Raw genomic sequence first — 18,272 nt, 5'->3', positions numbered from 1 at the left:
ATCACAGTGCAAAGCATAACTACAACATAAACACAAGAAAGATATCAAATACCACCCAAATAGCCTCTTTGAAGAGAGAAACAGAGAGCATATAAACCACTCATTTCTAAGGACCTTTTTATATAGATAAATTTAACACCTAACTACATTTAAATCCAGCCACATGGTTTTCACATCCAATGAAGCCTATTATCTCTTGTGTTCAGTGCAGTGGACTTGGATTCCTGTATCCTGTCCAATGCTGACTTAAAAAACAAACAAAAAAAAATCAGTGTACCAAAATAATGAAACAGTTTATCATTCTCCTCCAGAAAAAAAATGGAAACATAAAACAATGTACTTGTGTATGCTCCAGAAACGGAGGGGCTGGAGTGGGTCCAGAGATGGGAACAGAGTTGGGGGGCACCAGGAACAGCTGAGGCAGCTGGGGGGGCTCAGCCTGGGGAAAAGGAGGCTCAGGGGGGACTTTCTCACTCTCTACAACTCCCTGACAGGAGGGTGGAGCCAGGGGGGGGTCGGGCTCTGCTCCCAGGGAACAAGGGACAGGATGAGAAGAAATGGCCTCAAATTGCCACAAGGGAGGTTCAGGTTGGACTACAGGAAGAATTTCTTCACTAAAAGAGTGCTCAGGCATTAGCAGGAGCTGCCCAGGGAGGTGGTGGAGTGCCCATCCCTGGAGGTGTTCCAGAAAGAACTGGACATGGTGTTAGTGCTCTGGTGTAGTTGACACGGTGCTGTTCAGTCATAGGCTGGGCTCGATCATCTGAGAGGTCATTTCCAGCCTAAATGATTCTGTGAGAGCAGTTTTAAAAAAGAAACCAGAACCTTCAACCACGAGTGATCAGTTCATTCAGAAGATTTCATGTTCCAAGGTAGTGAACAAGGATAAAACAATTAGTTTTTTAAGGCTGGCCATGGCTAACTGTGTAAATGTGAAAAGAAAATGTGTTGCCTGCACTGGAGCCCTAATTTGCTTTGCATTTGACATATGCTCTCTCAAAAGACCATTTTAATTTGTATTTCAGTCATTCTAAAAGATCCTCTCAGAGAAGGTAGGAAGGAGATGCTGTATAATGAGCTGTAATACAATAATCATGGTTTGGATTTCTGTCAAGTTGCTTAGAACACAAATGAGCATTTATCAGGAATTTGCCCAAAACAAATAATTTACACTCATTTCCGCAACAAGACAGGCATGATTCTCTTCCATTCAGCTCTTTGTTAACTCTGATTAATTACTTCACTTCCAAATTTCATTAGAAACATATTCATCTTTTCTAGGTAGCAACAACTGATACGCTGCATCTCCAAGTCTCATATTAGAAAATCGAACATCTGCCCATTCCTTACATTCTACTGACCTCTAGAGACTGTATGTATATATGTATAGCACATATACATTATTTATGTCCATGTACACATACTAGAGCAGCAGTACAATAGATTGACCTGAGAGGAATCTGCATGCAGTATTTGATGGTACAGTTTTTACTCTAATCACACATTGTTCTTGGAAACATTCCCTCTCCTGTGTTTTCTAGACATGCAGAGTCTTTTGCTTTTATTCCCTCTCTTCTCTTTGTGTCCTTCCAACACAAACACACCATGCCTTATCTGCTGTGTACAGAATTAGGCTACAAGTACAAATATCAATATAAATATTGAGATAATCCAGGTTTCATTTAGGCACGAATACCTGCTGGGGAGGGAGTGCTACAAACCAGACACTCTAAGTTACCGAAAAACAGACCTTACTGTGTGTGGGGAGAGGAGATCAGTCTCTCACAACTCAGTATCAACACTTCTTCCCCCCACCAAATGATAACATCTTGCAGCAGATTCCTTGTCTCCATTTTGCTGCCAGGGAAAAAACTGCACAAAAGCCTGTGTTGGGGTTGACATTTAGACCAAGCAGCAAGGGCTGAAGGAGTTGAATTTGTCAACTAAAATCTATTCAAAATAAACATGAATCAAACAATGAAGAGAAAAGAGGGGAACAGAAAAGACTCTGTTCTTCCCTAACAACGTTACAATAACTACCACTGTTAAGAGCTATTACTTGGTAATGCTCTGAGGTCAAGTATAACAAAAAACATTACCACAAATATATACAAAATTAACATGTGAAATCTGAAAGGCACATACTTTGTATTCAGTGCTATATCAAAATTCTTGGAAACATACATTGGGGTTTCTAACACTGCTGATGTTCTATAGAGAAGGACCACTCATAAGTTACTTTCATATGATTTTATCCTCTGGAATCTCAGAAAGGTACGTTTAGGAGAAGGATCTTAAAAAACATCCTACTTCAAAAAGCTTTAGCTAAAAAGCTTTTTCACTTTTTTTTTTTTTTTACTTTGTGGGAGGGGAGATAAAGCCTTCTAATCTTTAATGCAATGTTTTACAGTCTTATAATCGCATTGCATGTGGTAACAGAATAAAAATTTTATTTGATTTGGAATCAGCTGTGAGCTACAGGTTGAATTTTATTAAATCAATATAAGCTATAGATAGCAACTGAGCTCTGTATCTTCAAAAACTGCATGCATTGAGTAAGAACTGTGTTAGCTAAATATATTCTACACAATACAGCTAAAAAACCTCCTTATATCCATTACTTGGAGTTACTCAGGAGTTATTGCAGCATAAACAAGGAAAATATATTCATCCACGTCTTTGCCTTTAGAAGATTCTTAAGATGTCTCCATTGCCAAATCCTGTTTCTATTTTTTTTAAATTATTTTCATTCACCTTTTTATTTACCTATTTTAATAAGGCTATCACAGTGATGAAACAAATGATATAGATGCATTTGAAACAAGCTTCACAAGTAAGTCCTTAAATTACTGTTACCTGCAGTACATTTTCCTATGTACATATCACAGCTTTATATTTCAGTAACTTCCTGCAGACTCCTAGACATCCACTCTCCCTCTGCTCCAATAACGTGAGACCAGGTATGTATTTTTAAATTTCAAGTGGGCTTAAATTAAAAGACATGATTTCAGATTTCTGTGTTTGTTTTTACACAAGTAAGCATAAAGAGACAAACCTACAAAGCCAGTACTGCTGCTACTGGAAATTGTGGCACTAAACTCAATTGTGGCCAGAATTATTTACCCTGTTCAGCTATTCTGAGCTTTCCATAGTGTACTCCTAAACAAAATTCCAGTATACAAGTGTGCTTGCTTTTCTCTTCATGACTTTGAGAACTGAGAAATACAAAGATAAAAGTTTATTCCTTGGGGTTATATTGTGTCATAAGCCTTTCAACTGAATTTGCCAGTGTTTTCAACAGGGAATTCTCTTTAGAAACTCATGACATATTACAATCTTTTAAACTAAATTGCGCATCATTTCATTGAACTGGCAAGTCTGAGGGTAAACTGCAGTGGGGAAGGTGATGTTCTCACAGGCAACAGTCAGGCTTCGTTTTCTGAATGACACAGAACCGTAAAAATGGAAAAGTGCTCATGAACTTTTGGCCATGCCCAACTGGGATGCACAACCTTCAGTGGCCACAGCTAATTGTCTCTAAAACATTAGGAACTATTAAGTCTGAGGAAAAAAACCCTCACAACTACAAGACTATTCAATAAATATGTAAAACACTGACATTGCCTAAACCATCCTCATGAAACGCAGAAAGATTTTACTTCTGCAGAGAAAGTATGCAAACAGTTTTCTGAAGGTTATGGAATTGCCTTAGTAGGTGCACAGTTGTCAGTTTGAGCAATAAATTAAAGAAGCAGAACATTAAGGAAAACCCCTGTTGGCAACAGCAAAACTGTGCAGGAAAAAACCCAAAACATCAACCTAAAGCTTGTCAGATTAAAGAAATTTTGATGCACACATCTGGAAAACCCCATGAAAATAGTAAACACAAACTACAATAAATAAATAAATAATCTACAATGCAAATGACATGGGAGATGGACTGTAGAGATCTGCCACACATTTTTCTATCTGCATCGTTTTCCAATTATAAGCAGATGTTGAAATTTTCTTACATGCTAAGTGGCAAACCAAATAAAGCCACACTGCTATGGATTATAAACTTCAGCAAAACACAGTCATTTTAATTCCAGAACCAGAAATCTCTTCTCTAAATGATCTTCAAATAATTCTTGTTTTTCCTTTTTTTTATTTTCTTATTTAAGGTACAAATAGGTGCAAACCACTTGCACGCAGAGAGATCACATTTTATAATGAGTAGCCTAAGTTTTGCATGTTTACCCTGCTTTACATGAAAAGCTGGGATTAAAGAAACCAACACAACACCCATTAGTGTTTTGAATTTGAAATCAGTTACGGTTGATGATCATCTCCAAAAATAAATATTCCCACAGATAGAGGTCAGTGGTTGCCTGAAATTGCATCAGTTAGTGCCTGTATACTAAAATCCTCATGTCCTTTGGGACTGCTTTATCGTTTTATCAGATTAATTAATAAAACAGTAGTTTTAGCATAGAGCACCAGAGAGTTTTCTATTCTCACATTTGCCATTAGGTACTCTACAATTTATTGATCTGAGACTCATCATAGGGTTTCTCTCAGAATTTAATCACATAAGAAGATGGTAACTCACAATTGCTCACAGTTTAAAAAAAGTACATATAAAATAATGTACAAGTTAAGAGACAGCATTTTTTTTTGGTCTTTTAATTATCCTATGTGTTGATTTGGTAAGTTCTTGCTGTTCTCAAAGGAAAGCAACTTCATTGAACTGGAATTCTGATTTTGAAGTTGCATGCATTTCATTTCTTAATTTATAATTAAACATTTGTATTTTGTGGCTGCATTGGGGAAAAAAAACCCAAACAAACAACTAACTTTTAGGGATAGTCTTTCACCACTTCCTCTAAGAAAACACACACGTCAAACACTGTTAACACTAGTGATAACATTTTAAAAGAGGGAAGTAAAACCTAAAAACCTTACAAGAAGGCAGATGGTTGTATCTACATGTGCCTCCTTTCAGCACACGTATCTGCTCAGGTTTTCAGATGGAATAGCACCTACAATAATGATGTAAAAAATTACTGGTCTCTTATTATGAAAAGCCTTGAGGTTTTTCTTTGGCTTTTGTAATCTCACTGCATTTCTTTCTGTGGATGAAGTAATCTTTACTTTGCTCTCCAGCAACATCTACTGGAACATCAGTAAAATGCTGCTATTTCTATTAATCACCCATTTAACATCTAGTAGGGCAGAGTTAGCAAATGCCAAAAGGAGAGAGAAATCCTTTGCAATTCTGATCTCAAACAGATCAAGGTGGCTCGTCTTCAACCTCCTAGTTTCCTGCCATTCCATAAGGAAAAAAGTCTTCATGCCTAATTTCTATCAAAAGCCATCTACCATTTATACACTGTATATAAGTCACAAAATATCATTTAAAGTACCACTCTACATCCAGGACTTTCATTTTTGTCAGAGAAGTTACTCTTAATTGCAGTTTGATCCAACATGTGTAAACAGAAGCATGAAGAGAGCTTGGAAGAACACACAGAAACATTTTGGGAGGTGAAACAGAGGTGTAGTGGCAATTCCAATGCCAAATAATAAACAGGTTCGGCAAGTTAAAAAGTAAAAAATGTCCACAGCAAAACAATGAAACATTTACAAGTTGTCTTGTCTGATTTCAGGTCCTCAGGAAAAAAATAAAATCTGCGCCTTTCTGTGAGAGGAACGTGTCTGGTTAACTCCCACTGAAGGTGAGTACTAAGCTGGGAGACTCAGCTTCCCTGGGGGTTGATCCTACTCAGCTGAGTGGTGGCTTGTCACTGCCTGTCCTGTGGAACCTGCCACTGCAAACGGCCACAGAAAGCCCTGCCATGGAATTTTGCGAGGTCCGGAGCTCTGCACGCTCGGACGCCGCGAGCAGGGCTGAGGCACTGGGGGAAACTTGCCTAAAGACCAAAGTTCTCAAGCAAACCCGCTCATTTCAACCCTCAGCGTGCTCATTTGTGGGTCTGCAACACGAAATTCTGCCTATCAAGCGCTGTTTACTCTCTGACAGCTCACCAAGTTGGCTTCTCACAGCTCTGCTTTCAGGGCCAGCTAATAAGTGCTGCACTTCACAATAAACTCTGGTCACTACAATATTATTTGCCTTCCTCTAAAGCCCTAATAATGGTCTAACTATCCTTGACTGCTTGTTCACTTTTCAGTGTGACAATGAAACTGCTGCTCAAAATCCCTTCCTCCTATTTTGAGTCTCAGTTTGCTAATACAGGGAGCAACTGTAAAAACGTAGGAGAGAAAAAAAGGCACCAAAGCCAGTGAAGACCAGAAACAGAAGTCCCAACAGTTAAATATACCAGTTGTGAATAAAAGGCACTTATGAGCATGTAAAATTTGAGAAGTAACTAAAATTATTTTTGCCTTTTGGAATCCCTATAAAGCCTCCATGTATTTTTATGGAGAATAAAAGGGCACGTTTCCCAAAAGCACAAACCCTTTCGGCTATAGAATGTCTTATTATCACAAGACTTCAGTTCACAGGCTGTGCCTGATAAATTAGCTCCTCTCAATAACTGTTAAAATAGAAAGCCCTTTATTGTAATCCAAGTGCACTTGTGGACAGCACTTTCAGAGTTAACTCCATTTGACAACTGACATAAATCCATTATTCTAATTTGGCGATTGCTTTACTAAACACAGACGCATTTTACGAGTTTTAGTCACGTATTTCATTCAGGATGCTACTTAATCTCAATTTACAAAACATAAACACGAAATAGGTTTTACAGTAGGTCTAAAAGGGTAGAGCTATTCATCTGATGAAATGCCAGGCAAACAAACCATATTCACCTAGACCTAAACTCAATGCTGGATTTTGCATTACACAATAAATAGTAAATAAGTAATTTTTTTTTGTTTGTTTAGCTGTTGCAATCAAATTGCAGAATGCAAGCTCCCCGAGGGTTATAAGACTCAAAAGCATCTCTTACACTGAGATTTAAGCACTGAATTTAACCTTAAGCAAAGTCCAGCTCTCACAAAAGCTGGCTCTCTGATTTATTTTGATACACAGGAAAAAAAAGAGGGGAAAAAAACAAGCATTCAGTGCGAATACAGCATCCACCCAACCCCATTTCTAATTCAATTTATAGCAGATACTTTACATCTTAAACAAAAGGAATCTGATACAACGCCGATGCTGCCTCTTGCTGCAGTTGCTCGCCTCAGTTACAGAACGCTGGAAATCCACCGCTCCGACCGAGCACTCCATAAAACATTCGCATTCAGACACTTCTTACCTGCCTCAGTTGAAGGCTTCCTTCCCTTGTTAGCAGTATGAAGCATCCTCTAGCCTTCCCAATCCTTAGCACCGGCCTCAAATTGCACAGCTAAGTCCCTTTTTTTTTTTTTTTTTTTTTTTTTTTTTTTTTGCGAGAGAACGCTTATTCAAAGTGATTAGTTTTTGTTGTCCCTTTTAAGTCCCTCCTGCGGGAAAGAGCCGGCGAGCGATGTGACGCCACCTTTTAATCTTTTGCGAGAGTGAAAAGGCAGAAAAGGAGCGCTCGATCAAACTGAGCTTCACACATGACTAAAACTCGGCGGAGAGGCTGCGAGCTCTGGCTGAAGCACCACTAGGCGTGAGTGTAAGAACAGAGAAGAGGGGAGAGTCAATGAAATGTGACAACGTATGTGCATCAAAGACGGGGGAAAGAGGGAGAGAACAATGAGAGAGAGATCGCGACAGCAACGAGGGGAAGAGAAAGAATGAGAATGGGAGGGAGAATGAGCAGGAAGAAAAGAGGAGAGTTTTGAAGCAACGAATTCGCAGAATAAAGCCAAAGTGTCTGGCAGCTTCTGTTTTTATCTCAGTGAGCATGACATACTGCCTCTCTCATTTAGCAACACATTCTTGTCTCTTCCAGGTTTGAAAACTGAGATAATCACAGTGTGTGCCTGTTTTTGCCTGGCTGGTAGACTCGTGTGCAGTACACCTGAGATGCCCCCCGACCATCTTCCAGAGATGCATTTATGTGCAATTAAGTTCATGTATTCATTAGGAAAGACACCGTCCCCCCACCCCCAAAAAGCAGAAGCTGCTAATTTCAGCATCCATATACAATATAGTTTAACTGGCAGATGGAATTCTACTTATAACTGCTAACAAACTGCCACTGATAAACAAATGACTGAACAAATGTTTAATGTTAATAACTGGGTTTTCATAGCAGCAAAACATATTAGCATTGATAAATCTGGTTTTTTTTAAAAATGGCATTTCAGACACTTTATTCTATTTACCTTGTAATTTCAAGATGAAGTTGCACTAAGTAGTAGGAAAAGAAAAAATGTGACCTGGAACTAACATTTTTAAAGGAATCCATCAGAGGTACTTTCAGATTTCCAATATTTGTAAAAGGAATTACAAGGTTAAACCTAAATTTAAAATTTTAAAGTTAATTATGAATTCTTAGTCATTTAGAAAAGCTCTAAGTCCTCATACAAGTCCACACTAAGTCCTCATACAAGTAGGGTTTATTTTCATGCAACATGAGGGTTGGATGTGTGTGTGGATGGTTTGGTTGGTGTTTTTTTTCTAACTACAGATACCATCTGTAACATCAGGACCGCTTCTGTAATTCACTTTTTTATACCTTTTACCTTTTCATGGTAAAGGCAAATAGGTTTTTTGCCAACTGGCCCAAAGCACACATGGTACTTGTCTGCAGAACTGACACAAGTCCATGGTCAGACCTGGCTGGTACATGGAGATCTAAGCAAACCTGAAAAAGAACACATTTTCTTTGCTGCAGCACCGTATTTGGGCCTTCCCTTGGATCCTACAACCTCAGCTCAGGGAAAAGGAAGGACTATGTCAGTGAGATGCTGGAAATCTGGACCTAGAACTGTCCAACATTCCGCTGTGCCAGCTTATGCAACTCACACATGTGACCTTTGGGCATCCGTGCCTTCAGATATGTAACTAGCTTAAAAAAAAATGCTTTAACAGCTCTACATAATTCAGTATCCTCTGTTGTAAGAGTTTTCCAGTTCCAAAGATGAGTTCACAAGTGATTATCAGGGTATCAGTGGCCCATTTCAGCACTGAGTACTTATGTATCATTATTGTACAACAAAACTTTCAAGACTTGATGTTTTTCTGTGAATGCTAGTCTCCAGAATCTCACCAGAAACCATCATATTAAGCTCTGGACAGATGGAATCCAGTTTTCACATTTGTATAGCAAATTGCTATATTGCAAAACAAATCTTTAATTTAAGGTTGCAAACTGACCCATGCCCCACCCACACTTACTGATAAATTTGTGATTGCTTCAGTGTTCCACCTCTTATTTTTTGTCCCCTGGGGACTGGCAATACACTGACATAAATACAGCCCCATTAAAATCAGATTCTCAATAACCTTGTGCCATCTTCAACATGTGAGCTCAGAGTAAAATTTACCATAAGGAGACAAATATTAGTAAGAACAATAGGCTTTTAAACCTCTCTCCCTACAGCATTAGCCTGACCAAGCACTGGAGCAGTTTGTGTGATGGATCAAGTATTTCTCCTTGCTCTGCTGGTGTTACAAATGTCTCCTGTTTTATGGAAACAAATACCACCTTAAAATTCAGGGGAACACTAAGATGAGAGAGAAATGGAGATCCATGTGTTCAGCTATTGCAAATTTTTTCTGGACTATTATTAGTAAATACTCTAAAGGAAGTGTCTATCTACTTTTTAAAAAGAAAACAAGGAAAAAGAAGTTCCAAGTTCCTCTAAGAAGCCCCTCTGCCTGTGCAGTGTGTGCTTAGGCCTGTGCACACTTAAAATGAATAACAGGAACAATTAAGGAAGAGATATTTCCCGTTTCCTGTTAATTTTGGATTTTCTCACCCTTACTGGTAAATTGCTTTTCTCATGGAAGACTTGATAAGAAGTTTCCACATCTCTTACAATGTACTAGATTATATCCATGACAACTTCCAAAAAATGCAAACATGTATATTCATACTTCCAGAAGTATTTATTCATCCTCACAGACCTACCTACAAATCCACAATGGAATCAAGACCTTGCATTTGCATCCAAGGTCAACAAAACACTTGAAAACATGCATGCAGCTTGTTTTCATGGAAGATGTAAGATTGTGTGGCTAAAACTCAGCATAAGCTTGTACAAGGAATAAATAAATTGTTTTCTACAAGAACTGACCTTGTGTTTGAACTAAAAATGTTTGGACACTGAACTGCTTGACTCCTTACAGCTCCAGTGAGCAAAGCAAGTCATTCTCCTATGGAAGTGAGTTATTCTATAAATCAGCCACGTTTCCATAAGACAGGCAAGGCTTTGACAAACATGAACGCCAAAACTCTATTTTACTTCTGTTAAATGTGCTTCCACTTAAACTTCTTCAAGCAGTACTCCAGGAGCATACCAGCACCACACCAGAGAACATTACAAATAACACAGAAATGTACTAGTAATACCATTTTGTGCAGAGATATAAATAACTGATTCCCAGCCCTTTTTTTAATATACTTTCACCATTACAGAGAAAATAACTAAATCAGAGCTCTCCCTCAATCTTACCTGAGGAAGCCAAGACAAGTTTAATCACAGAAAACCTCTTAATCCATTACTTGCCTACTCTACTAGAAAACTGGATCATTCTTCTGTTTGTTTTAGGTCTAGGAAGTCATTAGCCTGCATGCAAACACCTACCCTGTGACTTCAAACCTGTGTAGTAACAAAGCAGTTTAAGAACATTCAACACATGGCATTGTTTCAATGGTGCTGGATCCCCACAGCCCCCTCCCAGGAAAATGCAGCGTTATGTAGAACATGGAACATCATGACAGCAAATTATGGGGAAATAAAGTGGCAAATGACTACAAAAGTGCTCACACCTACCACAGGGACTACTGGCTAGAAACACTCTGACTTTGGAGCTAAATGAAAGCTTCTGACTATGCAAAAGAGCTGATGACCACTTCCTCTTAGCAATATCCTTCTGTATTTTACATCTAGCAAAGCCTTTCTTTGCCAGTTACCTAGCTGGGTGATACAAACACAGAGCTGATTTCTCCAACCTTTTGGTTTTGTTTCTTCTGTTTCAGACCTGAAGACAGACTGTCTGAAAGCATTTTTTTTTTCAGTTACATCCACTGATTTAATAAAGCATACCACCTTTTTCCTCCACAATCCCTGTTTCAATAATACCTTTGGATCTCTTACACCACAAACACTACACAGGCAGAATGGCACAGTGAGGCCCTTCATCCCTCCCCAGCCACCATTCCCTAGACTGTGATCTGTTCACTGCTCAGAGCAAATACAAGGAGTAGGACAAGGGTTAGAACTGAGGCAGAGCACACAAGAAAACCCCTTGTGTCTTATATTGTCTATATTTAACTTCCCAGCATCCAATTTACAACAAGAAATGCACTTGGTGGGGTAAAACAAGTGTCTGGATCAGACATAATTTTACTGGTGAGAGGCACAGGATAAAGACCTTGCACAAGCACAAGCTACACACAACAGCCTGGCAGGGTGAAGAAAAACTGTGATGCTATTGCTGGTATGAATTATAAAACCACTTAAATGCAGCTTTTTGAGCATAACTGAATACATGTGATAGCATCATTATAAATTAAAACTGTTTATGACCTCCATTTGGTCCAAACACTACAACCTTACTCACTGTATGCATGGCTGAACAAACTGATCTATGACTGCCTGTGTTACACGAGAGAAGGGACAGGGAAGTGTTCTGCAAAGGAAACAAAAAGAAAATACCAGCAGAAGCAGCTTGTAATGAGTCATGCAGATTTCTTAATGGCTACTAAAAATAATCTTTGATTCTTATCATTGTCGACTCAGTAAGTGATAATAACTAATACCTAAGTTGTTATTCTGTTTACATAGTTAATTTGTAGTTTTCTCTATTTCATAAAAATAAGTGTTAGTATATTTCAAAACCAATAATTTCATGAATGAATGGAAATCAGTACTTTTGTAAATTTTGCTACAGTGCTAAAATAGGAGATAATCAGTATGTTCTTGGTTATTTGGGAACACTAATTTCAAAGGACATGTAATTCCACCCTGCCCTTCTATTTACTTGTAAAACCATAGAGGAATATGCATTAAAATGACATTTCAAAATTCAGACTTCTGTAGCACCAACTTGATGTCTGTTTAGAATTTTTACTCCAATTACAGTCACAAATCCTAAGGCCTTTTAAGACTGTCCTTAGTACTCAAACATTTCCTGAAATATCTCTCCCAGAAGACTTACATTTTTTAAAAACAGCAGCAAACAGATTACCTTCATGTGTGCCTAAATGGCAGCCAGTTCATGTGAACCCCCTGTGCCTCAAATAACATTAGGAATGGAAAGAATCATTTGCCTCCAAGATTCAGGTGTGCCTGCCGTGATTTCTGCCTGTCATGGGCAGAGAGCTCCTCCACAGGCACCTTCTGCCTGCAAAGACAAAGGAGGCTTCCAGGAGAGCACCGTGCAGCTCATGAAGGATTTTCTTCACAACCAGATAATTTAAGTTCTTTACATGAAACACAAATCTACACTGAGACAACAGAGTACACTGCTTCACCCAGAGTACAATTTATTTTAGAGTACAGGGCAACACACTTAGAAACTGAACATACCCCAGTTTTACTGCCCAGTCCTCTGAATTAATATGCAACATTCATGCCTTAAGTATACCCTTGAGCATTCAGCACTTCTTTGAGCCACAGCTTTGAAGATGTGTTGGTTTCCTATGCACTAACTTGACCTATATTCAGGCTGACTTCTATTGTGAGATTATTTCTGCTGTGAATTCAATTCCAGATTCTATGTACACTGCTTTGCTACACCTATGATACAGATGGCAAAAAGCAGAAGGATGTCAACAAATTAAAAGGCCACTGCTGTCATTCCCTAATAACCAGGGTGATCAAAAAACTTTTTTTTTTGTGGGCTGATCTCAACACAAGCATATTGGCTGGGTAATCCAGAAACACAGAATCAAATCTATAAACCTCTTTAAATTGTTTGTTGTCAGGGTCCAAAGACTTTCTGCCCTTCTGGAGCTGAATTTGATCTGTGTCATGAGCCAAGGATGCCTAAAACTGCAAGAGATGGCCAAAAAATAAAGAGGGGTGGGGAGTGTGTAATCAATAACTTTTTAAGAGTGAAGTTCCAAGATGAAAACAGAAAAATGGTGCTCCATCTCTAATACAGGACACAGCAGAAGTGAAAAACAGGAACAAAGGTCTTACTTTCTTAATACTTGCTCTTGTTTATTCGTGTCCTGATCCACAGTTTTTGCACCAGAACTCCACTTTTCATATGTGTATCACATCTTTTCGTATTTGAAGCACAAAGGTCTTACAGGATTAAGATTAAGGATTAGGTTTTACCTTACTAGTAACACCAGAAAATTCATTTAATGGTTCAAATTTTTTCAGGTAGAGACCAAGAGGACTAATATACTGTAACAGAACACCTTATGTCATGAAACAAAATTATCAAGCCCTCTCAGTTTACTAGGCCAGCTGAAAGACCTCTAGAGAACTTGGAAGACTTCCATTTCTGCACATGTATAACAGACCCCTGATGAACAGTTACCTTTACACCACCAGCTACCACAGCCATGGAGATAACTGGAGATACTGCTATACCAGCAATGTCAAACAACAATATAGAAAAACAACTGCACAGTCCCTACGTGCTGCCTGAATATTTGCAGAGCCTTACTCATCACATGAGTCAAGAGGTTCTTTTATTTAACAGCTTCACGCTGCATCTATACTGTGACTCAACAAATGAGTAGGTAAGAAAAAGGGTAGGTAGCTTCAAGCAAGTCTGGGTTTACTCCCCATCTGTTGTGGTGCAGAACACAGAGCAAAGTTCCACAAACAAGGGTTGACGTGGCACATAAAAGCACCCTTGAACCCCTTTTCTTGGCATTCCCTCAGCTCACATCAGACAGAGGTTTTGATGAACCTGTGGTATGAACCAGAAAAGTCATTCCTGCCTTTATCCCTGTCACACCACTAAGAGAACACACAGAGAAGCAAAAGAAAAAAAGAAAGAAAGGGTAAATGTGAAGTGCTCATTAGAATGTTGAGAACACCAAGAGCTTGACATGATTGACTCTTGGCAACTTTAAGATATAGGATTTTAGGTAAGTTGTTAAAAAGCGACAGAAATATTCCAAAAAACACATGCATATTAGAAATGCTGTGAAAAGCAAATATGACATTACAGTATGGATGATTAAAACTTAAAAATATTTAAATGCACATTTTAGATTTGGTTTTACGATGACTGTTTCACAGTTCTGAAACACAACCAGGTCACATTATAAATAGCAAGATGTGGCTTTTTAGGTATGTTCATTCTCTTAAAAATATTCATAGTAAGTCATTTGCTGTATTTAAAAATAATCACAATTTAAAAACAACATTCAAATTTCCCCCCTCTCCCCCCCAATGTTTTTTTTCTTTAGAACATACAGATTTTGATTCCATGGAAACTCAACCGAGACTGTACCATTTCTTCCACTCAGCTGAGTGGTAGGTTACTGGTGACCAGTGAGAGCACTGATGAACTATCTGGCTGTTATATGAAATGCTCTTCAACTTTATGAAGCCAGAGTCATTAAAGCAAAAGCTTTCTCTGAAACAGTTTCTGACAAAGTGAAAAAACAGTTCACAAAAAAAGAAGAGCTATCTTTACTTTTACTGTTTTCAACCCTCTCTCTCCTGTGACAATCACTGAAGAAATTAAAAAACTTTATGTATCAGCCAACACTCTTTTACAGTTACCTGATCCTTACTTATGAAATCTGGAATACAATGGTACAATTTCAGATACTGAATACCAAAAAAACCCTCTGGAAGTTGCCAGGAACAGATATGAACTACACTAAACAACATGAGGGAGTCACACAGACTTCCCAGAAAGTGCCCATCTTAATGCACACCAAAAGCACAATATTTAAGAGGTACAATCCTGAAAGCCAAACCAAAACAAAATCACAGAGAAACAAATTTCATAGTGCTCAATTCTTCTAATAACCTTGATTTCCTCTTTCCATGAACTTCCTGTTTTGGGGTGTTTTTTTATGACTTTTTAAAATACACTTCTTTTCCCTGTGACCCAGTACCCCCATCTATGAATGGAGTAGAGATAACAGTTGATTTGTACAGGTACTTTGAAAACTATGCTTGACAACATCAGGAAGGGGTACCTACATATTCAAAAAAACCCACAACAACCAGACCTTTTTTCTCCCCTCATTTTTCTCTGTTTAAACTGTGCTTACTGAACTCTATGGAAAAACATTTGGATCCCCGATGAAATTCTATAAAACCTTATTCATTACAGATTTTTCTGCTGACTAGAATTTCAAGGTAACTACAATAATGTAAAGCAATACCATGCTGCTGCTGGTTTTTTTTTTCTTTTAGCATAAAGGATATGAGTGCAGGCATGCAATACATAAATCATAAAGCATGTTATAAGCACTCTGTTGCCCTCATCTCTATCATAACACCTAGTTTTTGTCTCAACTCTAACAGATTTCCTGTTAACCAAATTCACAAGCTATTAATTGACATCAACCAACACATGTTCATGACAAAGAAACAAAACGTGTGAAGAAACATATAGTACTGTGAATTTAATTTTCAAAATGCTTCTCAGTTTGATAAGAATTAGCCAAACCCATTCTACCATCATAAGTTATGTCTGATAGGCCTAAAAACACATTTTCAGGTACTCACTAGAATGGAAACATTTCTTTATGCTTATCAAGAAGTCCTTTAAGAGCAATGAAAGGATGTTCTTGAAATGCTTTCAACCCCTGGCAATGCTTAAAGTTCACAAGACAAAACAAACATTTACCATAAAGATAGCAGGAAGAAATTGTTAGTCCAGGATAAGCCACCCAAAACTAAAGATACAGATGCATTTCTCTTACTTACACTACTCAAATGACATCCGTGGAAAACCAGCACTTGCATTTCTGGAGCTACATGCCACCCTCAGGCAGCTCTAGCTGTGATGGTGACCACAAGCATTTGGGCTACACAAACCAGCTCTGGGGAGGCCCACGCTGCAGGGGTTAAGAGCTGGCAGTTGGCCACACCTGTGCCCTGTTAGCTGCCCTTCCCTCAGCTGCCCCAAATGAAAGCAATCACCACTCTCCAATACAGGGACGGGGAAATCACTGCCCCTCCCTGCTCCCCAGGTGTCACCCATCAGGAGTTTGCCTCCCCTGGGATCCTGCCCAGCCACCACAGCTGTGCTACAGCTACCTGTAGAACTGCTTATTTATTATACACCTCCTTGCCCAAAAGGCCTCAAAGCAGCTCATGGAATTAGGCAAGCACCCAAGTGCTCTGCTATGTCACACTCTGAGAAACCTCTTTTTGGCCGAGGTAAAGTGTGCTAAGATGTACTGGAGTGACAAAGGTCAGCAGAACAGCTGAGGCTGCCAAACTGGAGCTGTACCAGTTGCTAACTGGGTAACACATTCACAAGTTTTTTCATGACACCCAATATTTACTAGAACAGCAAGTAAGGAGGATGCCAATGCTTGAGCTATTCAGCTATAAACACAATCCTTTGCCCCCCCAAACCATTAAAGCTGAGTTTAACACAGCTGTACAGGTGGTATCTCTGCTGAGGGCTGGGGGTTCCACTCCAGGAATTTTAATCTCTAACACAGCACTCATTGAATGCTGCAGCTCTTTTCAGAAAGAGCCTCTACACCCAAAGGTGCTCTGGCCAGAGGGAACCAGAGCTGGCTCCCTCCCCACACAGCCCCAGCCTCCAGCTGCCCCAGGGAGAAAGGAGAGGATAAGGCAGAAATTCTGAGTTTTGCTTTGGTTGTGGTTTTTTTATATAGAATGGTTTGAGCTGGAAAGGACCTTAAAAATCACCTAGTTCCAAGCCCCCTGCAGCAGGCAGATGCACCTTCCACTTGGGGAGGTTTTTTGTTGGCTTTGTTTGTTTGTTTGGGGGGGTTGGGTGGTTTGTTGGCTTTTTTTTTCCTTTTTCCCCCTTAGGGGTGAGTGTTGCTGCTGTTGTGGTGGGTTTTCTTTTTACCTGGAACTCGGCCCCAGGGGCTGCCCGAGCAGGTCCCCAGGTAATCCCCCACCTGAGCCGCTCCCCGCTCCCCATCCCGGCCGCACTCCATCACCCTCCCGACACCGGGAACAGCCCCGCCGCCCCCCGTGCCAGCCGCAGCACGTACCTGCGGGCAAGACAGGAGCCCCTGCGCTCCCTCCATCCTGCTCCTCGCCCGGCGCGGGGCGGGAGATGCGCGGGTACCCCCGCACGGACCATCCTGAGGAGCCGCACCTGGGGCGCTCGGGGGATGGACGTGGCACATCACGCCCCGCCCTTCCCCAAGCACACACCCGGGGGGCCCAGCACAAGGGTTTTCTTTGGAACGGCAGGAAATGAACATCCTGGGCCAGGCGATGGGACAGAGCCCAGCCCAGCCCCGCAGCGAACCCCGGTCACCGCAGGGCACCCGCCGTGCGCGGGGTGCGGGACCCGAAGGACAGCGGGGAGCACCTGCCCTGCTGAGGGAAGGTCGGAGGAGAGAGGAGCAGGGTGTGATACAAAGCAGAGCTGACAGCGTCTGAACAGAGACACAGCTCCGGCAGGAGCAGAGCAGAGAGCCCTCGGATACCGGTTGCGGCTGCGATGTGCGGTGAATACCTGAGCAGCCCGGCCGGGCACCGATCGAGGAGAGATGCCAAAGGGCCAACACTAATGGCAATCCTGTCTCGCCACAGTCATCAGCATGACAAGGCTGATGCTGTAGGTGCCTGAAGAAACAGATCTTTTATTTTCTCAGAGACTCAGGTATAGACTGTGGGCTTAGCTCATGCATAAAAACCAAAATTAGCACCACTGATAGCTGCTAGTAATGTGAACAATTAATGTGTATAGTTTTCACTTTAGATTAACAATTTTAACCACAGGATTACAGGATTTTTAACTACACTGCAGCTGAATGAAAAAAAAATTACTTTTTACATGAGTCGGATCCGAATGCTTTAAATGAAGTTATAACCAAATAAAACCTTATTAAAATGTAGTTGGCCCCATTAGCCACTTGATTACAATTCAGCAAGACCAAAAAAAACATTAAAAAGGATATAAAAAAGAGTAGGAAATTGAACAACAGAGGGAGACAGGGACATGCAGAATCAGTACATATTCCAAAGAACAATATGCAAACATGGAAATGCTTTTGGTCTGGCTACAAAGACCT

The 18,272-nt window shown here is 40.0% G+C and overlaps 1 protein-coding gene across 8 annotated transcripts in view; it reads right to left on the bottom strand.

The window, feature by feature from the left end:
• Positions 1–18,272, bottom strand: part of TENM2 (teneurin transmembrane protein 2) — a 900,957-nt gene that overhangs the window by 332,920 nt on the left and 549,765 nt on the right. For 2 of the 8 annotated variants that reach the window (XM_017825637.1, XM_017825638.1), the window contains exon 1: positions 7,266–8,063. The exons of the other annotated variants lie outside the window; for them this stretch is intronic. In XM_017825637.1, the coding sequence (XP_017681126.1) occupies positions 7,266–7,311 (46 nt within the window). In that variant the 5' untranslated portion in view covers positions 7,312–8,063. Of the gene's footprint in view, positions 1–7,265; positions 8,064–18,272 lie in introns of those variants that run through there. 8 annotated transcript variants of the gene reach the window in all.

This window comes from Lepidothrix coronata, unplaced genomic scaffold (assembly GCF_001604755.1).
Source record: "Lepidothrix coronata isolate B3197 unplaced genomic scaffold, Lepidothrix_coronata-1.0 Scaffold121, whole genome shotgun sequence".
Lineage (NCBI taxonomy): Eukaryota > Metazoa > Chordata > Aves > Passeriformes > Pipridae > Lepidothrix > Lepidothrix coronata.
This window is presented reverse-complemented; position numbering and strand designations above follow the sequence as displayed.